Here is a 27091-nt window from a genome sequence, read left to right on the forward strand (position 1 = left end):
CAACATGGCAGCACGGAGCTGGAAAGCTGTTGTGGCTGATAAATGAACTGAGAGACTGAAAGTGGGGCTTATTTTAAAAATGGGGACACTAAGTGTGGGACATAAAGTGAACTGACAATTACTGTATGTAAAACACAGAGCCTAACAGTCTCACTCTGGCTGTTCTGCTACCAAACCCTGCTGACAAATAGCCCAACTTGTCACAAAACTTCAAAACTTGTATTGTGATGTGCAGATTTGTAGGTAATTTCCAAGATTTTTTTTGTCCACTTTGGCCAACAACTATTCATCAATATTTCTTTACATTTTGATGAAGAAAAACAAACAGAAAAAAAGGTAAAAATAACATAATGTGAAAATCTGTTAATAACATATCAAATTGAACAAAAAAGGACATTCACCATTATTAAATATTCCTTTTGACATATTGTATTATCAACACATAAAGATCTATGCATTTCTTGCAAAGCTCTTGCAATTACACATTTAATTCTATATTACCTTATAATATTCCCATATAGCCTACATACTGTGTCATTTATAGCTTATATCCTTGAATTTAAAACAAATAAATATTTAATAAATAATGTTGATATAAATCTTTTTTTTTTTTTTGTTCTTATCAAATATCCGAGCTTGAAAAACATTTGAGTTTATTGGCCACCGGTGTGACAGCGGCTGTCTCATGTGTTGCTTTGCTGTAGTGTCCTGTGAGCAGAAGATGGCAGCAAAGAGGCCTCGTGGGCAGTGTCTCCTTGACAGGAAAGATCAGCTTATTCTAATGTTCCAACCTTGTTAAGTAGAGAGAGACTAACATACAACTGATACAGTACCGGCATCGCGAGAGGGAGTGGGCACTTTTCCTGTTGTTGATTCCCTAAACAACACTATTACTGGTGTTTGTGTTAATCCTTTCAACGTCTAGTCTTTATACATTTCAGAGACATGATCATCAACAAATAACTACCTTTCTGAATGAGGACTCGATCCAGTGAAATAGGCTTTCATGTAAACTTCTACTACAGTACCGTGATGTCTGCATCTGGCAGATGCTTCCAGGATGGAGTCATATTGGAGGTGGTGTGGTGTGAGGGTAGGGGGGTTTACAGCGCGGTCTCCTTCAGGTCGTTGAGGTTTGGCATCCTGGTGCGGGAGGCTCGGGTAAAGGTGGGTCCGTTCTGCCCCGGTTTGATGCCCAGCTGTTCGGGGGTGAACTGAGCGCCCTCCGCCCGCTGTAAAGCGGACACGTGCCAGCTGGACTCGATCTGTCCGGGGAGGGGGTAGCTGGCTTTGCGGCTCTTAGCCTGGGCGGAGCTGCTCACCCCGGGGTGCCCCCTGTTTTCGCCGTGCCCTCGACCCTCGGAGTAGCCTGCTTTGGAGGAGGGCTGGGGGGGGTTGGGGAGTGGGGCTTGGAAGCGCAGGTCTGGAGGAGGAGGAGGAGGCTGTCCTTGATTTGAGGAAGAAGGGGAAAGGTGAAGGAGCCTGCGGAGTGACTTGAGTGGTTGACTCTGTTAGGAGAGAAAGAGATACAGTTGATGATGGATCTTAAAGTAGAAGGCTTTTATATTGTTCTTATTGTCCACAAATGTCATGAAAAGACCAAACCCATTTGTTTGTCTCTCAATACTCAATACTTTCCTACCCGGTTTGTGTTCATTCCTACTGAAGACATAAATTTAGAAATAATTATTGCAGGAATTGTATACATCATGAGCATGGCGTGAAGGTGTTTCTACAAGGGGGCTATAAGGAGCTGTAATGGATTTGGATAGGCCTTAACATCCCACCCTCCTTTATTATTATTTATTTGATTTCATTTCATTTTACTCTATTGAATCAATCTGATTAAATCATGCATTACCGTGCAATTAATATAAGTTGTCCACACAATTACCTGTGTGCAAATACTATATTTGTGACAAGTTACCTAGAAAATGGATGACATTCACAGAGGCTAGTGTGGAACTTTTATATCATAGTATGCATATCGTGTTATGGTTTTCATTGAAAAATACTTTGCCACACTTCCTGGTGACAACCCCTGTATTTCTGAATATAAAACCTCCGTGAGCAAGGTTGTTTTTTAACATGTCATAGGATATTATATTTGCGCTTGAAGTGTTAGATGCAGAACCACTTTGTATGACCTCACCCACAAATAGCTTTTATGAGACTTAAATAACATGACACAAAATGTACGTCATAATAAATTTACGTTTTCTTGAATGATGCTAAGGGGCTATTTAGGTTAGAAAACAACATGGCATTAAAATAAGGTAATTGAAAAATAATTTCTATGATGATCGTAAAACAAATACAAACTAAAGTCTCCAGTATGTAAGCTACATACCTGAGAGTGTGAGTCTACTGGTTTGTCTGGAGGCCAGTCATTCACTCTCTCTCTCTCCCTCCCTCTTTCCCTCTCTCTCTCCCTTTCTCTCTCTCTCTCCCGTTCTCTCTCTCTCTCTCTGTCTCGGTCCCGGCTCTGTTCCCGCTCCCGGTCTCGGGATCGCTCGCGGTTTTTCCTCCGGCTTCCATGGTGAGAGGATGACTTGGAGCTCCTCTGCAGGGACAGGTGTTCTTGTCCGTTACCAGGAACCTGACGTTTCCGAAACAAAAATACAGCGACATTATTAGTAGTTATTCAAAGTATTTACTTCATGTAAACACACACTACACTTCTCACTCAAATCACAGCTCAAATCCTGGTAGGTTCATGCACCCCTGTGGCAGCACCAGACAAAGCACAAGGAGGTGGTGATGGTGATTAGTGATGACTTCATACAAAAGGTTTGTGTCTGAGTGTGTTTGTACAAACTATAATATACAGTACGGCTGCATCTAAGGATTATTTTCATTATCAATTAATCTGTTGATAATTTTTTTATTAAAAGATTAATCGTTAAATCATTCATGGCCATCACAATATCCCAGAAGTCAAGCTGAAGTCTTCAAATGTCTTGTTTTGTCTGATCAACAGTTAAAAAATAAAAAGCAATTGCATTTGCGATATAAAACAACAACAAAAACAGCACATTCTCTTATATTATTATATAATATGCCTTTTTTACTTGATAATTGACTTAAACGATTATTTAATTATCAAGTAGTTAGATGAGAAGAAGTGCTTTAGAGGTGCTGGTCCAGATGGATTTTGTTACCTATGGACAGAACCAGGCTAGCTTTTTTCCTGTTTCCCGTCTTTGTGCTAAGCTAAGCTAAGCTAACTGTCTGTAGCTTCACATTTAATGAACAGACATGAGAGTGTCATCGACCTTCTCATCTAACCCTCGGCAAGTAAGCGATGAAGCACATTTCCCAAAATGTCAAACTATTTCTTTCTTCAGCACAGTACAGAGTCCATAAACGTCTGCAGCATGAGTTTGGATACGTGGAAAAATGTGTTGAATATGTTCATGACCCTCACATGATACACTTATGTTTTATTTGAAAAGAATGAGTCTCGACGTGCAGAAATGTTGGCCTCAAAACAAACAGCACACATGTCCCCCAATGCAATATGAATACAAGGTGACAGCATTTGACACACATTATAGCAAGGACATAATGGATGCACAGACACCGTGTAGTATTAGACTCAAAATGCATTTGAAATCCTTTCAATTTGGAATATTTCTTAGTCAATCAATCATCAATCATGAAGTGCTTGAGAAGATTTCAAACCAGGTCATTCTGGTGAGTGCAATGCGAGTTAACATGCAGCCGTAGTGTTGGGGTTAGATTACTGGTGAGGCAGGGTAGGGCGCGGGAGGCTGGTGTTGTACCATAGGCGAGGCGACTACAGGTAGGACTTTGACAGCTGAGTTGTGCTTTAAGCTATTCTTAGAGCTAAAGAGGGGGAAAAGACTTTTCTTGATGCTGGGGTTCCTCCCGTCCTCCATGTCCGTCTGTGGAGCAGAAGACGCACAGCCACAACTCTCAACACAAAATCTCTGACAGCAAACACAAAAACAACTGCAGCACCTGATCTTCAACCATCTAAATAAATACAACTTAACAATAGATACAGAAAGAAGAATCAACAATAGCAACAATTTGATTGTTGAGATGAAAGAGAAAACAGAAAGAGTGGAAATTCTGACCTAGACCTGAGTTCTGATTTATTACTACTTGTGTCTTATTTTTGTAATTTTGGAAATAATTTCCATCTGTTATAATAACATTGTGCTATCCAAAATAATTAACATAACGGCATCACGAGATGATCAGACAGGTTGTAAACAAGCCAACATTTGTTGCCAGGTTATCTATCTAAACTACTTTGTATGGCCATTTTATCAGAAAGTTTTGTTAAACTCTTCGCTACATTTAGATGAAAACTTGTCTTGTGAAGGTGCACAACTTAGTTTAGTATAGCAGGTCAATGTTGAGGTAGGAAGCTAGTCTGTAAACTGTGACATTTTTCTACACTTTTGGGAATAATTTTACAGATCATGTTCGTTGTCTCTTCCGAATAAGTTTGACTAAACTGGGGCTTTATAGGCTGGGCTGTAGCGACCAGCCTTAGGACCTCAAAACTCTGTCACTCTGTCACTGAGTGATGTTCCACCATTGGTCTGAGGGAATGTGATGACGTGAGTGTTGGCCATTGGCCATTGCCCTTTCAAAATGTATTGGCACGGGCTTTTACCTCTGCTATCGCCCATCAATCAGCTGATTAGCTTCCTTAATACAAGGTTGTTGTTGCTGCCGCCACTTGTGTTAACTGTTTCAAAGCACAGGCTTAACAGCATGGGCAGAGTAAGTTACATGCAGATGAACAGCACACCACAATGTGTGTGTGTGTGTGTGTGTGTGTGTGTGTGTGTGTGTGTGTGTTTGGGTCTGCCTGCCTGCCTGCCTGCCTGCTCCTCTATTTAATTTCGAAAAAAAAAATCACATACATACATACACACTGAGCCCCTCTCTCCGCTCTCTTTCCCTCTGTGTGCATCCATGTCCCAGAAATGCTTGTTATTAACCTAGCTCTGGGGAGCTTTTTCCCCGGAGTCCTTATGTTTTTTTTTCGCCCAGAAGTTTTCCTTGAATTAGGGTGGCACCTAAATCATGGTTGCAGCTGTTGCCGTGGCCCTGGTCCGCACCCTGCTATACCCTGCTACACCCTGCTACGCTCTACAGTGCCCTGCAACGCCCTGCTACGTCCTGCAGTACCCTGCTATGCCATGAACTACTACAACTACTATTTCTAGTCATAGTTCCATTATCTTTATTGTGACTATTATTGCCACTGTTCATCACACCCCCACCGGCACCGTCAGACACCGCCCACCAAGAGCCTGGGTCTATCCGAGGTTTCTGCCTAAAAGGAAGTTTTTCCTCGCCTCTGTCGCACTTAATGCTTGCTCTTGGGGGAATTACTGGAATTTGGGAATCTGGGTCTTTGTAAATTATAGTGTGGTCTAGACCTACTCTATCTGTAAAGTGTCTTGAGATAACGCTTGTTATGATTTCATACTATAAATAAAATTGAATTGAATTACTGCATTGACACTTGGTTATATCTAAATAAATATAGTGGATCGGCAAGTTTTGATATTTTATCAATATCATTATCATAATCATTATGTAAAAAATGGGGGAATAGAAACTCCAGGAGAACAGCAGGAGATAGAAACTCAAAAGTGTTGGCTAGCAGGGGATGCCTATTTGATCATTTATCAGAATCCGATCATTTATATCATATATAATGTCTTCTATATGGTTTATAATAGATTTTCAGTGTGTTTTCTTGCAGGATTCGCTGATGGCTCACGGAGCTCTGTTGCACAGCGTGTGCTGTATGAACAGCACAATTGCTAAACATGGACGCCGAAAGGAAGCGGGCGATGCTTCACATCAGGTGAGCAGTTAAAGATACAAGAAGAAGGAATAGGCGTACACATGAAGAAAGGAAAATAGAACCATCTAAAAGTAGCGCAAGGAAACGATGCCAGTGGAACTTCACTATTAGTTTCCGGCGGAGATATTAACATCGGTGGACCGAAGAGAGCAGAGAAGAAATAACAGTAAATCTGTGAGGTGGTAGTAAATGTAGTGTAGGTTTTAGTTTGTCCATGAATAAATGCTGCAGCTCTTCAATACCAATATTTGAGGCTGTGGGGTTATAATTGTCATGGGGTAAAACCTCGGTGTGGTCTGTTTAACAAAGTAACATTAATTACACAATAACACTTTATATGAGTTATCCAGAACAATAACTTGTTGATAACAGCATGATTACATTGAAAAATAGTCCTCAATTTATTTGTCTTGAATGTATCTTTACCATGTCATGTGATATGCTACTTCAGTACACGACAAACAAATATTACTTGGTACCACTACAAATGAACATTTACAATAATATCTATATTCACATTATAGACACCACCACTATCTAACCCTGTAACAATTTGGCCACAATTAAGCACATAGACCATACATGGTCCAGCCATACAGTACACAAGGTTTTGAACTAGTTTACAATCTGTCTGATCGTCTGACTGCTCATGCTTCTTGGCCCATCGCACTTCATGTGTCGCCATGTTCCCAGATTTTAGTAGTTAACTTGATTAGTACAATGTTATTATTACCAACAGGAATGATAGCACAAACTATGAAAATTAGACCCACGTTTTAACAAACCAGAATTACCCTTTAAAGGTCCAGTGTGTAACGTGTTTAGCTGTTCATTATCAAAATCTGTGTTGCCCGTTCACAAACTTGTAATTTTTCATGAATATTTACCACCACCATCAATTCCAAGTATTCCTTTTGGCTTGAAATTTTACATTTGCATTCGCATGAACTGGGGTGGGCTCCATATTCACTCGCCATCTTGAAATACGTTAGCCGGTAAGGGACATTAAAATTAGGACACCCATGCTAAAGTTGACTAAAAAGAGGAATAAAAAAATCATCTTTAGGAAATTGATCTTAATGCCTTAATTAAAAAGAATAGGAAAAATCCAATCTTTAAAGACACCAATTTTATTTGTGAATGAATAATGTAGAAAGGCAGATTTGTATTTTTAAAGGCCAGTTATTTCATGGATCCAGGATACTATGCATCCTGATAAAGTTCCCTTGGCCTTTGGAATTAAAATAGCCCCACATCATCACATACCCTTCACCATACCTAGAGATTGGCATGGGGTACTTTCCATAAAATCATCTCTCAATGCAAATCAAACCAGCTATTAGGCTAACTGAAATAAAACCATGCGAATCTCTAGGTATGGTGAAGGGCATGTGATGATGTCGGGCTATTTTAATTCCAAAGGCCAAGGGAACTTTATCAGGATGCATAGTATCCTGGATCCATGAAATAACTGGCCTTTAAAAATACAAATCTTGAACTGCATGGCGCGAGAGAGTTGATGGCGATATATAATCTCAACGCTAGAAGAGAAATTCCCACACATTGGACCTTTAACACACTTGGTGGTTAATAATACACTCTATGAGACGTGCCTAACTAGAACGCGTCCTGATTTGCCGGCTATGTTTATGCAAATTCCAGTATGCGAATCGTCAGGCAATATCGGGATTGGACAGGAGTATTACCTATACAGTCCATTAGAGGGTGGAGTCTGTGCTTATAGAACTAGGGTTGTAATACATAACCTTTGTTCATTCACACAGTAAGTCAGGCCAGAAGAAACTGATGCTACAGATAATTATTTTCAAATGAAAAACCTTCTGATTGACTATACACTAAAATAAACTTTCTAAACAAAAGAACCAACACATTGAACCAAAGGATATATGTCTGAGTGTGCTGGATGAAATGACTTAAATGATCTTACTATTTGTGTCTTCTTTTTTTTCTTTTTAATGGCTCTGAAGAAGCCTTGTTTTTCCTTCTCTTTGGCAGGCTCTGGAGGATTCATGACCATTGCTTCTGCAGCGTTCCTACGTGGCAAATGTGGAAAAATTGTTCATATGACTCATGTTTGTAAATACAAAGAAATTAAAATCACAGCACACTGAGGTTTTAAAATCACAGATTGTGTCAAGAAACACCAAAGTAATTGTTCCTTGTTCACTTAATATTAGACGTGCACTCGTATGGTTCATCAAAAGAAAGGAATTTTTCTTTTTCAATTAAATGACAATGTTACATATTTGACAACATGTTTTCGTTGTTTACGTTCACCTTGTACAATCTAATAGATCTTAATTGGTGTTGTGACAGACCTTATGTGACAGTGCAGTGAGGAAAATTGAGATTGTGAGGTAGTTTTAGGGTGTTTTCACACCTGAAAGTCCGAACTAAGGTCCGGACCAAAGTTCATGTTTTTGTCATCCAGTAAGTTTTGGTTTCACACTGCAGTTATGCAAGCGCACTAAAGATCTATATGTGACAAAACTACGTCCTGCCTTCATCACATACGTGAGCTGCGTCTCCAGATGCTTATAATTGATTGGTTTGTAGATGGGCTTCCCCGTCCTCTCGTATCCTCTCTCTGTGTCGGAGTTTTTTCAACTGACTGCTGCTCTCCCCTAGCCTACTGCTGCGGCTCTTTTTGTTTTGTTGTGATGTTGAGAAGCAACACACGGGAGCTTTCTTTCTGGAGCATTTATTCAGAGACAAACGGAAACCTACACTGTACGTTTACTACCACTTAACAAATAAACTGCTGTTAGCTATTCCTTAAAGGAGCTTCCCCGGTCTTGTAACACAAGGAGAGCCTGCCAGAGCTTTTTGTAGCCTATTTGGTCCGAAAGTCCATACCATCCAAAAAATGCTTTCACACTATAAACAAACCGGACCATGGTTCAGTTTGGTCTGGACCTAGACCACCTCTTTTTATCGGACCAAAATTTGTTTTTTTGATCTGGACCGTGGTCTGGGGGAGGTTTTCACACCTGCAATTTTGGTTCGGATCAAACTGAAAAGTCAGAAAGTCCGGACCAAACAAGGTATGTGTGAAAACGCCCTTAGAAACACTAATCTTTCTTCATCATTAGATGTCTACTTCTAAGGTCAAAGCACGTTGAATAGAAGCTCAGTTTAGGAAGACCTGTAAAGTTTTACAACTCTAAATGTGGACACGTCAAACTTTAGTTTCCTTTAAACAACCTTGAATGTACATCTACAACCTGATCTCATGGGAAGGCGTATAAATAGCACACCACTTTTAAGGACATTTTGCGTGTCATGACTACACATTTTAAGCTTTTTGCTTAAGTCATTTAACGCCCCATTCTCATTTCCATCTCGTCAGTTTTAAACACGTGGTTAAGGTTGTGAAATCAAACAAAACCATTTGGTTAGGTTTAGGAAAAGATGATGGTTTGGCTTAAAATAAGTATGTTTGTTACATAGGCTACATTAAGTATGTACATAAGTTAGGTAGTCAAGATTAAAAAAAAGAATGACGATGACTTTTGGTTTCACATGGGCCACGAACAGCATCCTCCTCCCCAGAGGACTTTGTCGCTCTTTATGCCATGTCACAATTTTGTTAGTAAAGATTAAATGGCATGAATTGACACGGGAAAAAGAAGAAAAAAAAACTTGAGAAATTGGGATGAATTGTTATTGATACAGTATTTGGTGATACCAGGCTGAAATGTATTGTATTGTAGTGCTGCATGAAGTCACCATCAAGGAAAATGCCATTCCAGTTCAAAAACTAAATTCTCACCAGTCAAAAGCCGTCTGGCGTTTGGAGTGGTTGACCATGACAACAGGGTCTCCGGGTACAACAGGTATGACGGGCCCTCGACCCTGCCCAACACCGTCATGGAAAGAGGAGGAGTTGTCTGGTCTGGGGGAAGGGACTGAGCAGACACAGGGATGAGAGACAATTATTAAAAGTGTATATCCCTGCAGATTTTACTGAGGAGTGTTGGTTGGTACATTTTAAAAAGAAATTCTGCCTTGGATGTTATTAATCTGTGATGTATCATGTTATTCCACAATGTTTTATTTTGCTGCACTCACATTTCCCAAAATCCACCATGTCTGTCTTGTCTATTAAAGCCCAAGTTGATATCTCCGCCTCTTTTAATTACGGAGTTCTCCCTGTATAATTGTTAAACACAATGTAAAATGGCAAGTGTAGAAAGATACACTTGTTCCTTGATTCTAAAACCAGATATTTTCAATTGATCTGTCATAAACCCCAACATTTTGTGTCAAACGAAGGTTATAAATATAGAAAAATACACCACTAAATAAATAAAGAAGCCCAGAAATGCTTTAAACCAGGGGTCTTCAACGTTTTTTAAGCCAAGGACCCCTTAACTGAAAGAGAGACGGAGTATATTGTATATTGTATAAAATGAAGTTGCAGTTATTAAACTATGCGATTCCCCCTGCAATCCCCACCCACACCCGTCTCTCAGCCCCACACCCATCTCTCAGCCTCGTTAAGTAGCTAGCTAGCTAGCTAGCTAGCGTTACAACAAACCCCGTCCACCCGGTAAAATCCAAAAGGTGACATTGGCATGTGAAATATACTGTGATAGTGTGGTTTTAGCTGCTGGCTAATGATTAGCCGCTAATGTTAGCTTGCTGGCTCACTAGCTAACTGGTCAGCTAGCTACCAATACAGATTGAATCAAGAAAAACGTAATTATGTTGGGGAAACTGCAGCTATTTTATTAGCATGACATGAATAAGTAAACGTTACTAAACGTAACGTGAATAAACTTGAATGGGTAAACTCTTCCGTTAACAGATGCATTCTATCAACGATAGTGTTTAGCAATAAAAACTCCCATAATTCCATGCAACTTCCCACTGCATCAAACGTGTGTTTACAATCCATTGTTTTGGTTCTCCGGGAACCATCACCTTATCGTGGTGGAGAGGTTTGTGTGTCCCTATGAACCTGAGGGCTGTGTTGTCTGGAGCTTTGTGCTCCTGGTAGGGTCTCCCAAGGCAAAGTGGTCTCAGGTGAGGGGCCAGACAAAGAATGGTTCAAAAAATTCTATGAAAAATCGAGGAAGGGATGAAGTGACCCTGCCCGGAGGAAGCCCGGGGCCCCCGTCTGGAGCCAGGCCCAGATGGAGGGCTCGTCAGCGAGCGTCTGGTGGCCGGGTTTGCCACGGAGCCCGGTCGGGCACAGCCCGAAAAAGCTACGTGGCGGACATCCCTCCATCCCATGGGCCCACCACCTGTGGGAGGAACCGCTGGGGTCGGGTGCGCTGCCACATGGGTGGCAGTGAAGGTCAGGGGCCTCGACGGACCAGACCCGGGCAGCAGAGGCTGGCTCTGGGGATGTGGAATGTCACCTCTCTGTGGGGGAAGGAGCCGGAACTTGTGCGGGAGGTGGAGCGCTACCGGTTAGATCTGGTGGGGCTTACCTCTACGCACAGTCTTGGTTCTGGAACCATACTCCTGGATAGGGGTTGGACTCTTTTCTTCTCCGGAGTTGCCCAGGGTGTGAGGCGCCGGGCGGGTGTGGGGATACTCACAAGCCCCCGGCTGAGCGCCGCTACGTTGGAGTTTAACCCGGTGGACGAGAGGGTCGCCTCCCCTACGCCTGCGGGTTGTGGGGGGGAAAACTCTGACTGTTGTTTGTGCATATGCACCAAACAAGAGTTCAGAGTATTCGGCCTTCTTGGAGGCCTTGAGTGGAGTCCTGCATGGGGCTCCAGTTGGGGACTCCATAGTTCTGCTGGGGGGACTTCAACGCGCACGTGGGTAATGATGGAGACACATGGAGAGGCGTGATTGGGAGGAACGGCCTCCCTGATCTAAACCAGAGTGGTTGTTTGTTGTTGGACTTCTGTGCTAGTCATGGATTGTCTATAACGAACACCATGTTCGAACATAGGGATGCTCATAAGTGTACTTGGTACCAGAGCACCCTAGGCCAAAGGTCAATGATCGATTTTATAATCGTTTCATCTGATCTGAGGCCATATGTTTTGGACACTCGGGTGAAGAGAGGGGCGGAGCTGTCAACCGATCACCATCTGGTGGTGAGTTGGGTCAGGGGGTGGGGGAAGACTCTGGACAGACCTGGTAAGCCCAAACGGGTAGTGCGGGTAAATTGGGAACGTCTGGAGGAGGCCCCTGTCCGACAGACTTTCAACTCACACCTCCGGCGGAGCTTTTCGTGCATCCCTGTGGAGGCTGGGGGGCATTGAACCCGAGTGGACAATGTTCAAAGTTTCCATTGCTGAAGCTGTGGTGAGGAGCTGTGGTCTTAGGGTCTTGGGTGCCTCAAGGGGCGGTAACCCACGAACACCGTGGTGGACACCGGTGGTCTGGGAAGCCGTCCGACTGAAGGAGTCTTTCCGGGATATGTTATCCCAGACGACTCCGGAGGCAGTTGCAAGGTACCGAAGGGCTGCAGCCTCTGCCGTGAAAGAGGCAAAGCAGCGTGTGTGGGAGAAGACATGGAGAAGGACTTTCGGTCGGCACCAAGGTACTTCTGGAAAACCGTTCGCCACCTCAGGAGGGAGAAGCGGGGAACCATCCAAGCTGTGTACAGTAAGGATGGGATGCTGTTGACCTCAACTGAGGAGGTAATAGGGCGGTGGAAGGAGCACTTTGAGGAACTCCTAAATCCGACTAATACGCCCTCTATGGTAGAGGCAGAGCTGGAGGATGAGGGGGGATTGGCATCAATTTCCCTGGTGGAGGTTGCTGAGGTAGTTAAACAACTCCACAGTGGCAAAGCCCCAGGAATTGATGAGATCCGTCCAGAAATGCTTAAAGCTCTGGGTGTGGAGGGGTTGTCTTGGTTGACACGCCTCTTCAACATTGCGTGGAAGTCTGGGGACGGTGCCTAAGGAGTGACAGACCGGGGTGGTGGTTCCCCTTTTTAAAAGGGGGACCAGAGGGTGTGTGCCAATTACAGGGGTATCACACTTCTCAGCCTCCCGGTAAAGTCTACTCCAAGGTGCTGGAAAGGAGGATTCGGTCGATAGTCGAATCTCAGGTTGAAGAGGAACAATGCGGATTCCGTCCTGGTCGTGGAACAACGGACCAGATCTTTACTCGCAAGGATCCTGGAGGGAGCCTGGGAGTATGCCCAACCAGTCTACATGTGTTTTGTGGATCTGGAGAAGGCGTATGACCGGGTGCCCCGGGAGATACTGTGGGAGGTGCTGCGGGAGTACGGGGGTGAGGGGTCCCTTCTCAGGGCCATCCAATCGACTATACGACCAAAGCGAGAGCTGTGTCCGGGTTCTCGGCAGTAAGTCGGACTCGTTTCAGGTGAGAGTTGGCCTCCACAAGGGCTGCGCTTTGTCACCAATCCTGTTTGTAGTATTTATGGACAGGATATCGAGGCGTAGTCGGGGTGGAGAGGGGTTGCAGTTCGGTGGGCTGGGGATCTCATCGCTGCTTTTTTGCAGATGATGTGGTCCTGATGGCATCATCGGCCTGTGACCTTCAGCACTCACTGGATCGGTTCGCAGCCGAGTGTGAAGCGGCTGGGATGAGGATCAGCACCTCTAAATCGGAGGCCATGGTTCTCAGCAGGAAACCGATGGAGTGCCTTCTCCAGGTAGGGAATGAGTCCTTACCCCAAGTGAAGGGGTCAAGTACCTTGGGGTCTTGTTCGCGAGTGAGGGGACAATGGAGCGGGAGATTGGTCGGAGAATCGGCACAGCAGGTGCGGTATTACATTCAATTTATCGCACCGTTAGACGAAAAGAGAGCTGAGCCAGAAGGCAAAGCTCTCAATCTACCGGTCAGTTTTTGTTCCTACCCTCACCTATGGTCATGAAGGCTGGGTCATGACCGAAAGAACAAGATCCAGGGTACAAGCGGCCGAAATGGGTTTCCTCAGGAGGGTAGCTGGCGTCTCCCTTAGAGATAGGGTGAGAAGCTCAGTTATCCGTGAGGAGCTCGGAGTAGAGCCGCTGCTCCTTTGCGTCGAAAGGAGCCAGTTGAGGTGGTTCGGGCATCTGGTAAGGATGCCCCCTGGGCGCCTCCCTAGGGAGGTGTTCCAGGCACGTCCAGCTGGGAGGAGGCCTCGGGGGAGACCCAGGACTAGGTGGAGGGATTATATCTCTAACCTGGCCTGGGAACGCCTCGGGATCCCCCAGTCGGAGCTGGTTAATGTGGCCCGGGAAAGGGAAGTTTGGGGTTCCCTGCTGGAGCTGCTACCCCCGCGACCCGACCCCGGATAAGCGGATGAAGATGGATGGATGGATGGATGGATGGATGTTTTGGTTGAGAGACCCCATAGCGGCAGAAAGTTACATATTGTATGTTTAAGACTTTTACATTTTTGAAAAAAAATAAAAAAAATAAAGATTAATTTAGAGGCCCCCCTGCATTGACTCTGAGGACCCCCTGTTGAAGATCTCTGCTTTAAACCTGTCCTTTTGGTACTTTTTGGTTCGTTTTTTTCCCGCCTTGGTTTATAAAGCACTCAATGGTTACATGGCTGCTTACTGTCCCCAGGGTAAAAAATAACAATACATGTACAAGCATACACACACACACACACACACACACACACACACACACACACACACACACACACACACACACACACACACACACACACACATATATACACACAATACATATACACCATATTTTATTTTATTCTTTTAAAATAATATTTATGTGTATTTTTATGTTGCCTTGTATTTCTTTTACATCTTGTCTTATTGTCTAATCATGTAAATCATTTTGAATCGCTATACAAATAAATGTGCCTTGCCTAAATAATTTCCTTTTCTGATGCCACACTACACACAGTTTGTCGCTTAGTGATTACCGTTCCTTACCTCGGTAGAAGCTGCCTACTCTCCGAGGCATGGACTCAGTGAAGATCATCCGGTTCTCCTTGGAGGAACCTCCCTCCTCGCCATGAGGGTCATGATACATGCCGACCTAAGAAACACACACATCATGCAGACGCACAAATACACACATGGGAACAGGACCATACAAAGTTCCTCAGTATCTTCATATTTGTGATTGATAATCTCATATAATCTCACTTAATTTCTTATCATTAGCTATAGCACATGTTTTGCTGGCTCACATCACAAGACAATCGGGACAATCTAAGAGCTTTTCAGTGAGGTTACATTTATACCAGCGACAACGTGCAGTGAAGCTGTAGAAACAGAAAAAGCTATGGAAACCAGCGGTCAGAAGAGCTACTGTCTGTGTTCCTTGAACTGGTTGGAGGAAGTGTGGAGTCAGGGGGTCGGACCTCGTTTTTTGAGCGCTGTGTATGAAAAGCAGCAGTGTTGTCCCTCGTAGAGTCTTTGATGGGGACACAAGGGTGGCTCATGTCATTAGGGGACTGCTCGCTCTGTTGAGAAGACGGACAGGCGCAGGTCAAAGCAGACTGGGCAAGCAGTATGAAGCAGTGGCAATGATAATGTGAGACAGTGACAGTCCCTGCACACACGCATTAAGTCCTGAAATACCCACACATTTTCAATACATGTGTTAAAGAAAAGATTCACCCTTAGACACTCATACATGTCAGGAAATGTGGTATTTTTCAATTTTCTAAGATTATTTTTTAGGCTTTAATTGATAGGACAGCTGTAGACAGGAAAGAGTGGGGGACGACATCAGCAAAGGGTCCCAGGTTGGAATTGAACCCTGGGCACTGTGATAAGGACTGAGCCTTGGTACATGGGGCACACGCTCAACCAGGTGAGCTACCAGAGCACTCCGTGGTATTGATTTTTGTGTATTCACCCAATTTTTCTCCTGCTTCAGTAATGTCCAACATTTCTCAGATTTACTTTCAATAATTTCTAAAGTAAACTGCATTACTTTGTCACACACTGTACTGTTGGTGAAGAGAGAGTTAAAATGGCAGGTTATAGAGAAGAAAAAAAAAATTGGCGCCGAACTCCTGCGGGCCACAATGTCATCTGTATATTTTATGCCTCTTGCCTTGTTCTTAGGTCCATTACTTACGATTGGCCTTTTATCAGTCGATCAGTAGTATTTACATAGTTTTCCTTTATAACTTTGTGGGTCCTGAAATACACTAATGTCCTCTTGGAATGTGTGTTAGCTCTTAGTTAGCTGTTAGTGTTAATATGGTAGTAGATTCCGTTTCATATGTCATGTGTCTCTCTGTTTTATTTATAGTGTCAAATTGATCTGAAAAGACGTGATCTTAGGACACTTTACAGATGGAATATAATACACACTATAATTTTGTGATCCAACATTTCCCTCAAGAACATGCATTTGGTGTGACAGCGGTGAGGAAAAACTTCCTTTTAACAGGCAGAAACCTCAGAACCTGGCTCTTGGTGGGCGACTATCTGCCTCGACCGTTTGGGGGGGGGGCAAAGAGAGAGAGAGAGAGAGCGAGAGAGCGAGAGAGAGAGAGAGAGAGAGAGAGAGAGAGAGAGAGAGAGAGAGAGATAGGGAGAGAGATGCACAGCAACTACAATAATGCCTAACTATAATAATTATAGAAATATGACTCATAATAATTAGCAGTGGGTACAATGGAATGACATGATGTACAGTGGCAATTATGGCTAATAATAATAATACTAGTAGTAGTAGTGGGCTTTAAGCAGGACCACAGCAGCTGCCGCCACGATACCGGTGCCACCATGATCCAAAGAAATCTGGGAGGCGAGAAAGCACAAGGACTCTGGGAAGGAAGCTAAGTTAGTATCATGCATTAATGGGAGAGAGAGAGAGTAGGAGAGAGAAGCTCAGTGTGTCCTAGAAAGTCCCCCAGCAGTCAACCTATAGCAGCATAACTATAAGGGCTGGTCTTATAAGCTTTATCTAAGAGGAGAGTTTTAAGCTTACTCTTAAATGTGGAGACGGTGCCTGCCTTCCAACCAAAACTTGAAGCTGGTTCCACAGGAGAGGAGCTTGGTAGCTAAAGGCTCTGGCTCCCTTTCTACTTTTGGAAACTCTAGGAAACACAAGTAACTTTGCATTCTTGGAGCGCAGTGTTCTAGTGGGGCACTCTTTAAGATATGATGGTGCATGTATTTATATATATTTTCTTTATTTAAAAATATGTATTTTTTCCCCTGTACATTTTAATGTTGGTTTAAAACCATCTCTACAATGACAGATATGTCATTCTGGCAGAGAATACTAAATCTAAAAAACTAAATACTAAATGTCTAAATTCCATCATAATCATTCTTAAACAGACACTTGATGTCTTTATATTACTGAAGACATCAGACCTCAAGAGTTTTCAGTGTAAGACATCATGTGCTTTACATTTACATTACATTACATTTGGCTTTTTATTGAAAAATAATCATCATTATATGATATAATTGACCCTTCTTTTACAGTTGTAGTGTCAGTATATTAGGGTGAATGTTTCCTTTAACTACCACCACACCCACAGGACTGTCTGCCACTAACCCTCGTCATGTCATCAGTGCAGTCCTCTCTCGAAGAGCTCACTGAGTGTCCAGTGAGGGTGGTCCGGTGCTGCAGTTGGGGGGAGAGGAGCTGCAGGCTACTGGCACGTGTCGGTATCGCCTGCCCCGGTGGAGGCAAGCCCACCATGCCACCCTCGATCCCGTGTGGTCGGTGGCGCTCCCTCCTCACGTACATGGAGTGGCGTTGAGGCCGTTGTTGAGATGAGAAGGGTGAGGTGTAGCCCAGGCCGTAATGATAAGACTCATGTGGGGAAGGCAGAGTGTGAGTGGAGGGCATCCCTGCTCCTCCCGGGTCTAAGAGCTCCGGAGCACCGGCCTCCTCTGAAGAATAGCGAAAATATCAAAGTCATTAGAGCTTCAGGTAATGATTATTTTCATTATTGATTAATCTGCTATTTTGTTTGATCAATTGTTCAATCTATAAACTGTGTAAAAAATGCCCATTACCAGTGTGACATCTTCAAATACTTTCTTTTTTCAATCAAAAGTCAAAAATCTAAAGTATTTAATTTACAGAGATATAAAACAGAAAAAGACACATTTACTTAAATGATTAATCAATCATATTGTTGTCAAATATGTTTCTGTATATTGACTCATCTATTAAACAGCTAATAATGTCAGCACTACATGTCAAAGTTGTCCTTTGTTACATGACAGCCATTATAATTACTGTAACAATATACACTAACAGCTGACGACATTATTTATGACAATATAATTTACAGGTAGATTGTGAACTAGTTCCTGAAGATGCCTTGTTACAGAAAACTCTTACAGTATGTTTTTAATATGGTTCCCGGCCAAAAGACTGGAAATGTGTTTGTTTGCCTTCTTTTAAACTAGCTATACATTTGCTGGATAGAACTGTCTCTGGTGATAAGTTCAACAGTGGGTGGGGAGATCTAGTGTGTGATGTACTGCATTTAAATACATTGAAAGACCTTGAATAATATTGAAAAAGAGGCTGGTCGAAGCCTAAAACCAAAAGGCAAATTTCAATTCTTAGTTCAGTGGACAAAGAAGTTGAAGTTTGTTGGGTAACACTTTACTTGAAGGTATCAACATAATTGTGACATGACACTGTCATAACTATGACATGACACTGTCATGAACGTGTCATAAACGTTATAAACAAGTCATAAATGTTTATGACTTCTGTCATTAAGTGTCATTTGGTTTTTGTCATGACAAGTTGACATTGTTTGGGTTGTCTTGATTATGAGAACTTGACATTAATCAAAGTGACATTACCAGAAGTTGTCTTGGTCATGACAAGTTGACATTAAATTTGTTTGGGATGTCTTTGTCATGACAACTTGACATAATGTCATCCTGTTTAATGTCAAGTTGTCTTAATAAGGACACTCCAAAGAAATTTAATGTCAAGTTGTCATTACAAAGACATCCCAAACTAATTTAATGTCAACTTGTGATGACCAAGACAACTTCTGGTAATGTCACTTTGATTAATGTCAAGTTGTCATAATCAAGACAACCCAAACAATGTCAACTTGTCATGACAAAAACCGAATGACACTTAATGACAGAAGTCATAAACGTTTATGACTTGTTTATAATGTTTATGACACGTTCATGACAGTGCCATGTCATAGTTATGACAGTGTCATGTCATGATTATGTCGATACCTTCAAGTAAAGTGTTACCGTTTGTTGAATACAAATTTGACTCTCAAACCTACCTGGTGCTAAAGGTTTATGTCTGGATTTGTGTCTGGATGAGGAGTCCAGTGTGCTGCTCTCCATGCGGACATTGCCGCTGCTACGAGAGGCAGGGCTGTGCCCGGAACGATCACTGTGTCGAGTAGAGGGGCTGCCAGGCGGCCCCTGGGGACCTGAAGGGATGTTGAGGTCTAAACAGCTGGCAGGGAAGAACCGGGCCCCGGGTCCCACCCCTGCTGTCGTGTTAGAGTTTGGGTCATCTTGATGGATTCGACCGTCGCTGAGGTTCCCTACAGATTTTGCATCACTCAGCCCACTGTGGCTCTTGGACAGGCTGAGATAAGACGCTGAACTCTTAGAAGAGGAGGACATGGAACCGTGGGAAGAGTCGGCCATACTGTGGGTATGTCGGCCATGTTGCTTCTCTGCTCCAGACTGCAGTGTGTTGGTCTTGCCTTCCAGGAAGGTGTGGCGGCCGGCCTGCTGCTGCTGCTGCTGCTGCTGCTGCTGCTGCTGAGAGCGAGAGGAGGTGGGTTTGCTGTGGCCGTACTTCGCCCCGTGTCCCTGGTCCTGCAGCTTTGGGGAGGGTCCCAAGCTGAAATCAAACTCTGTCTTGCCTTTGGCTTCTTTGGGACTGAGGAGGTGTGGCAAGTTGTTGTTAGCCAGGTCTTTGTTGGATGAGACAGAACGATTGAGGGTCTGGGACATGTACTGGGCCTTGGGGTGGAGCGTTGGACTTAAACTGGTTGGGGACGGTTTGTTACCATTGAGGAAACTCTTGTTGCCGAGGTGATGGAGGTCGCCATGGCGAGGGAGGCTGGAACATTCTTTGCTGTTGGAGCGGCGGCTCGTGCTCTTAGTGTGACTTCTGGAGGGACAGATGACACTTGCATTATATTAGGCTTCATCTTAAAGTCCTAATCTTTTGGAATGTTGCACAAACTTGCACTAAAAATTATTCCCTCAGTTCTCTTTCCAACAATCCCACTACTGCTTGAACTGTTCACTCTCTAAAAAACTCTCTTAAATTAAAGCGCCCATATTATGAAAAAAAAACACTTTTTCTGGGATTTCTGGTGTTCTTTTGTGTCTCTGGTGCTTCCACACACATACAAACTTTGAAAAAAATCCATCCATGCTGTTTTGAGTGAGATACGGTTTCTGAATGTGTCCTGCCTTCAGTCTCCGGGTGAGCTGTACAAAATCGGCACGGCTTGTGACGTCACAAGCCGAAACGAGCTGGCTAACCGCTCGTAGCGTTAGCATGCTAACGCTAATGCTAACGCTAGCATGCTACCTCGTTCTCAATAGCAAAGCACTGCTACAACACACACAAGTTCACCATAATATACAAAAGAACTACTTACATGTGCGCCCTCATTTAGAAGTCTCCCAGCTAATCTTGCCTTGTAACTGACCGAAGTTGTAGAAACAGCCTTTCTTTTACTGTCTATGGAGCTAGCTAGCTGACATGATCTACATCTGAGCTACAGCGCATGAGTGCAATCAAAGATAGTACAGAAGAAGAAGAAGAAAAGAGGTCTCACTCTGTAGCTAAAACAGAGACCAGGTGAAAAGAGGATCTGCAGCAGTGAGAGAGAGCTGTGCAGTACAACAAAAATATGGTGTTTTTTGAAAATGAAACCATGTAAACCTATTCTGGTACAACCTTAAAATACAATTATGAACCTGAAAATGAGCATAATATGGGCGCTTTAAAATAAATCATTGGATGGAACATCTTCTCTCAGGAAACAATGCTTGTGTCAAGAAGCAATGATTGCAGCCATTACAGCAACTTGCTATGATTTATTCACTTCAAAACAGAAGAACTGAAGAACAGTCAGAACAAAAAAGTGTGAACTGCTTTGAATCAAGTGCCACCTAAAAGTCATGTTGTTGTTTTTTTACAAAAAATCCTGATGGCATATCTTCTAAATATTTTAAATGTAATAATGAAAGATATCTTTAAAGGGGGAGCAAGTCTTTGTAAAAAACAGATTATTCCCCCCACGGAGAATCAGTTCCCCACGCATGGACGGTATATTATAGTCATATAGATAATAATGTATGCAAAAAAACACAGATGCAGATTTCACTCACTGTGACTATTGCTTGTGTTTAAGTTGTTCCTCAGAACTACCGCTCTCTATGGATGCCCTAGCTGGTGAATTAGGGTCCCAGCTTGGGTTGGGTGATATGATGACATGAGATGACTGCATGTAGAAGCTATGACAGAAAGTAAAATGGAGGAGTCTGACCTTGTGGGAACTGTGTTCTCTCCATGATGGTGTGTTTTCCTCTTGGAGGAGCGCGGTGGGTTGGGAGACGCCGGAGAAGGCCTCTCTCTCTCTGCCTGCCTCAGAGGCTGGAAGGCCGGATGGTTCAAACTCTGCTCTGTCAGATAACGCTCAGTCGGGTTTAGCAGCAACAGGTTCTGACGGGAAAAGATGTGCATATGTTTATCGATACAAATATTAACTATTGACAAAGGTTAATAGTAATATAAGTAGATAGATTAAGGGTGGATAAGACATCATGTCCATGTAAATTCCTTAATATAGATTTAGAGTTTGAGTACTTTTACCTTCATCAGATCCAACATCAAACCACTCAAGATGCCTTGGTACCTTCTCTCCAAAGTCTGAGGATGAGTAACTGAGGGAAACTGACACACACACACACACACACACACACACACACACACACACACACACACACACACACACACACACACACACACACACACACACACACACACACACACACACACACACATTAAATCCGTATCAAAACTGAACTTAGTGTGCATTGAAAATTACTATTACCATTTCCAACATACAGTAGATGTTCCTGACAGTAAAAACTTTATCTCAGTTCAAATCACACAGAAATCTATCACTGGATCACACTAAACAAACTACCAAATTTCCCTCTCTCTCGAAACGCACGCACGCTCGCACACACACACACACACACACACACACACACACACACACACACACACACACACACACACACACACACACACACACACACACACACAGTCCTGCTTCGGCCTTCTGGGACATTTTCTCTTGCTGCTAAACTGAATCTCATGAGTCATAGCAATCCACTCAGTCATGGTACTGGGAACACTGCCACGAGAGAGAGAGAGAGAGAGAGAGAGAAAGAGAGAAAGAGAGAGAGAAAGAGAGAGAGAGAGAGATGGCGAGAGAAGGAGAGGAGGTAAAAACAGAGAGGAGGAGGAGGAGAAAAAAGAAGCAAAGAAGACTATAGAAAGGATGAAAGAGAAACATTTCCTACTCTGATTCCATGAAAGCGAGGGTTGTTGTAGAAAAGTTTCATCTGCTCTGCAGGAAGTGTCCCCAAAACCTTTTGAATGGTGAAGAGCTGGAGGTAAATACAATGAAAAGCATCAGAGTTAATAGTGTGACAGTACATTTAATTCGTTCACCAACAAGACTCTATTATGATGATTATATGATGAATGCAAGTCTAATATTTATTCTCCTTTTTGCTCTGTTTTGCTCTCCACCAAGTCCTAAAGGAGATATAAGTCTCCCTTTAGCTGCTAAATGTTCCATTATGTTCAACAGCTAGTCGCTGTCTGTTGTTTGGTAGCATACAGTCACTTTTAAGAGCTTTGACAAAAACAGCTGGAAAAGTAGTCTTCCAGTTGCTTATTTTATCAGATGCAGACAATGTGAAAAAGACTCACACACCTTTCCTGTCCAGGTGTTGGGTCCAAAGACCTTTGATTTTATCTCACAATTATTCACAACACTGTTTTACTCTCACTTTAAAATGTCTATTTTATTACATTAGAAAGAAAATGTTTCAATGTCAAATTGGCTCTTCATTACGTTACAGACACATGTTTTATTTGAACAACAGTTAAACTCCATACCAAAGATATGAGATAAAGAAAAGCTACAAAAACTCACAGTGGAGAAGCTAGAATCTACACATACTTGCATTTAATCGTTGATTAATTTTCAGCCTACTAACTAATGGACTACTTGTTTCATCACCAACCTGATCTATCTCACTTTCCCCTGGAAACAAGGGCTGTCCATCACTCAGCTCCCCGAGGATACACCCCACCGACCACATGTCCACGGCCTTTCCATAGGGAGCCCTGAGATGTAAAAAGAGACAAAATATAATTTAGACATGAGGTGATGATGGTGCTTAGGATGATGTTATGAGTGGTGGTGGTGCAGTGAAACAAAAGAATAAATGCTGTGTTTCTGATGGAAACGCTCATAAAGAAGATGGTCATTTCTGAGGGAACGGAGCTGAGGAGTATGGTGAGAAATGGCGAGAGATCTGGCAGCAGAGAAGCAGAGGAGTTGTGGTGTTGGAGGGAGAGAGTATTTGAGTGGGCGGCATTCAAACGCCGTCTCAATAAATGTTCCAGGGCATTTACTAAATCAGGCTACAGCAGTGAGGCTAGATGACGTTCAGCTGTCTCCAAGCTAGAATGGACATTCTATGCAGGAAAAAGCATCAAGAACAACATGAGCATCAAAAACAACTGCAAAACAGAAATTTGGTCTCAGGGTTCGGTGTGTGCTAATATGTAATAAAATGTGTCCATATTGTGGAAGCACTCTTTTTGGTGAAAAGAGTAACAAGTGTTTCCCCTGTAATCCGATGAAAAAGGTGAACATGGAAATTTGTATACAAAATGGTTTATGGGACTGAACCTTGTGCACAAAGATGCACAAAAAAATAAGCTTTTAAATAATTATAATAATAATAATAATAATAATAGAAATACAATATTACATTGACTTAACTTACACGTTGTTTGGCGTCCAATAGACTTTGTGATCCTTTTCTTATCAACAACTCTCCAATTAAGAGGAAGAATTTAAGAGATCAATTTAATAAAATATATCTTTTATGTTGTGTAATTTTATTGAGGCTGAAACTCTTATAAATTAATTGGAATCTATTTTGATATTTAATTAATCGTCACTTTTTCCAAATTTGGTGACTTTGAATTTTTTAGATTAACTGACGTTTTAAGTGTTCCTCTATTAGGGCTGCTCGATTATGGCAAAAGTCATAATCACAATTATGTAACACAATTACTCTGGAAACACTCTGGAAACACTACTTTGGAAACATTGTGCATTTATTGAACTTAAAAAAAAACTTCTGAAACATATGCCGGAAAATTCATCCTGACACATCGGGGATCTTTGGTCTCAGTTTGTAATGACTGGCACACTGGTGGGTCGCTTTATTGACAGTTTATTTGGTATTATTTTATACTCAGTGTTTTCTCTATCGCTTACTTTCATTCAGTCATGGTAGGCCATTGACTCAATTAAAGTTTTTAGTGCCACAGCTATGTTACCTTACATAATAATTATTCTAATGACTTCTTCGCAGTGAGTTTGACAGATTTTGAATTTGGGAAAATGAAAGCATTGGTATTGGATCAGTACTCTACTGATATCCTGAATTTAGGTATTGGAAACGGTATCGGGAGTGAAAGTGATAAATCACTGTGTTCCTGTCTGATACAATCTTATATAAAAACTGGTGCTATGAAAAGATGAAAACATAAATGCAGAGAATAATTTGTGACTTGATTTGTAACCCTAACCCTAACAGAATGTGCCCCTTTCTCTTTCTCACGATCTCCTACAAACACTTAAGACACACACACACACACACACACACACACACACACACACACACACACACACACACACACACACACACACACACACACACACACACACACACACACACACACAGACTCACCCCAGCAGCAGCTCAGGCGAGCGGTACCACCTTGTAGCCACATACTCAGTGTAATTGGCATCTGTCCCTTCAGACAGGTTACGAGCAAAACCTGAGCCAGACATGAAAATGAATAAATCCCATAGATAGTGATAGAGTATTTTAGACACCTAGTACTCTGTACGATATGATAAAGGGCTCATTAGTAAGAACAAAGTGCAATCAACACTCAAATTGTTTGGACAGCTACAGTAACGACATGGCCATCATCCCATGTGACCAGACTCTAATTAGTTATGTCACTGCAGGCGGGCTGAGACGGAGCTTTAGAACTGGTGTACCGAGAGTCCATTTTAAGCTTGAAAAATCACAATAAACAGAATGCCAGCTCCAACAGTGAATAACAAACAAATCTCACCCCAGCTGACTCTGTAGGATTGCTTCAGCCAATTATACAGAGCTAAGTGACTGTGTGACTTTGCAAATACACAAATGTAGAATATACCTGGTAAACTATAAAATGACAGAACTATGCTGTATCAATACAATGTATTCATAATTTACAGGGGAAACAGGTGCCTAACATTAACCTGACTTTCTTGAAATATAACTTTAGCAGATAAATTGTGATAACAACCCCCAGAGTACATTTTATAGAGCTGGTTGGCTGCTTCCCAGTGGCAGAATTGAACCTTACAATTTACAAGGTGACACATCAATGGTGGGATTTTTCACAGGAACCAAACTGGCAAAACTGAAATCACAGATTAACTGCAAAAAATCACAGAATGTCTAATAAATCACCCGTTAAAGCTGATTCAGTCTCTTAAACAAATATGTCGATTTTACGAGCAATTACGTTTATTTGACAAGGCAAACATGCAAGAGACTGTACGGTTTTACGGCATTGCACATGTAAATCTCAACAACTCAACGTGACAATATGGCTGCTGTAAATAAACAGAAGGAGAAGACCAAAGACTCACCAAAGTCACAGAGTTTGAGAACATCTTCCGAGCTGATGAGGAGGTTCTCCGGCTTGATATCTGGAAGGGAGAGGCAGAGAAAAGCCAATCCACTGTTATGAAACATAACGTAAAAACACAACAACAACCCTGGTTTTATATGTGATTTTGAGAGTCTGAGGCTTAGTGACATTGATGTAGAGACATAAATAAATAAAGATAAACTCCACACCTCTGTGTACAATCTCATTCGTGTGACACCAGTTGATGGCTTTGATGAGCTGGTAGATGTAGCTGCGGACTTTATCAGGCGGTGCACCGTTGGGCAGTTCCTCTAATAGCTCCAGCATGTTCTGCAAACCACAAGGAAGAGCTAGGATGAGTGGCTGCAGGTTTTGGGTAAAAAAGTGCTTAACAATATGAATGTTGATGATCTTTGTCCTAGATCATTTTTACGGTGGGGTATCCTCTTCCTAGTCTTTTCTTTTTAAACCCTCACCAGGGCAGCGAGAGGGGACACCATGCTAAAGTGACTGGAGTACAGTATGAAAATAAAACCTGTCATGTAATAAACACTTGGCTGGCTACCCTGGCAACACAGTGGGGAATACCATTATTCACCAACAGCATAGTTCATATGTTGTCATGGTGATGCTTTTTTATGGTTAACTGTGCAGTCTCAACATCCTGAAACTTGGAGACTAGATACAGCAGCAGGGTGGAAATATGTAAGGTGCAAGAATGAATGTGTGCATAACATGAAATAATAATGACAGTGTGAAGCTGACCCTCTCGACATATTCAAAGACAAGGTAGAGTTTCCCTCTCCTGCGAAAAGCCTCTTTCAGCTCAACGATGTTGTCCTGCTTCAGTGTCCGAAGCATCTTCAGCTCCCGAAGCGTCGTCTCCTTGACCTCCTCATTTTCTGCACGGAAATTAAAGAAACACAAATGATAACGCTATTCCTCCTTCTCTCCCTCCTTTTCTCCCTCTCTTGCTCCTTCACTCACCTTCGCTGTCTTTGAACTTCTTAATGGCCACCAGCTCATTGGTTTCCTGGTTTGTATTAAGACGAAAGAAAACAACTTACTGAGTTGAACAAAGGCCAAGCGACTTTCTAAGATAGACAGATACAAAGATTCATCAAACAGTAAAATCAGATGTGATAAACAGAAAATATTTGTCAAACGAAAGGTCAAATAAGAGAATAAGGGATAATTAAATTGCCCACTTGTAACATGAACAAGAGAAAAAGGGTGTCCAAGTTGCCGGCAGTGCCAACACAAGAGCTATTCTGTGTGCTCCCAATTTAAATGTTTTACCACAGGGCATTTGCACACAAAAACCAG

At 42.4% G+C, this 27091-nt stretch overlaps 1 protein-coding gene across 6 annotated transcripts; it reads right to left on the bottom strand.

Annotated features, from left to right (window-relative positions):
* Positions 1-669: 669 nt before the first annotated feature.
* On the bottom strand, positions 670-26641 carry cdkl5 (cyclin dependent kinase like 5). Of its 6 annotated transcripts, none has more exons than XM_078257055.1 (18): positions 26531-26641; positions 25975-26095; positions 25764-25823; positions 24799-24889; positions 23053-23155; positions 22321-22407; positions 21602-21682; positions 21276-21451; positions 19035-19882; positions 17312-17652; positions 15147-15248; positions 14713-14818; positions 9654-9789; positions 7809-7914; positions 3786-3908; positions 2485-2599; positions 2351-2400; positions 670-1508 (listed from the first exon to the last, which is right to left on the bottom strand). In XM_078257055.1, the coding sequence occupies exons 1-18, from the start codon at positions 26624-26626 to the stop codon at positions 1104-1106; spliced, it is 3147 nt and encodes a 1048-aa protein (XP_078113181.1). In that variant the 5' UTR covers positions 26627-26641; the 3' UTR covers positions 670-1103. The 6 variants fall into 6 exon arrangements, with proteins under 6 accessions (XP_078113181.1, XP_078113173.1, XP_078113164.1 ...); XM_078257047.1 differs by having other exon boundaries at positions 2351-2389; positions 2468-2599; XM_078257038.1 differs by having other exon boundaries at positions 2351-2599.
* Positions 26642-27091: the final 450 nt, after the last annotated feature.

This window comes from Sander vitreus, chromosome 1 (genome assembly GCF_031162955.1).
Source record: "Sander vitreus isolate 19-12246 chromosome 1, sanVit1, whole genome shotgun sequence".
NCBI lineage: Eukaryota > Metazoa > Chordata > Actinopteri > Perciformes > Percidae > Sander > Sander vitreus.

Coding starts and splice junctions, on each gene's coding strand:
- cdkl5 (XM_078257030.1), bottom strand. CDS start 26,626: ATGCTTCGGACACTGAAGCAGGACAACATCGTTGAGCTGAAAGAGGCT. Junction 24,890..25,763: donor TCTCAAACTCTGTGACTTTG/GTGAGTCTTTGG, acceptor TGTCTGGCTCAG/GTTTTGCTCGTAACCTGTCT. Junction 3,909..7,808: donor AAAAAAAGAAGACACAAATA/GTAAGATCATTT, acceptor TCTGCTCCACAG/ACGGACATGGAGGACGGGAG.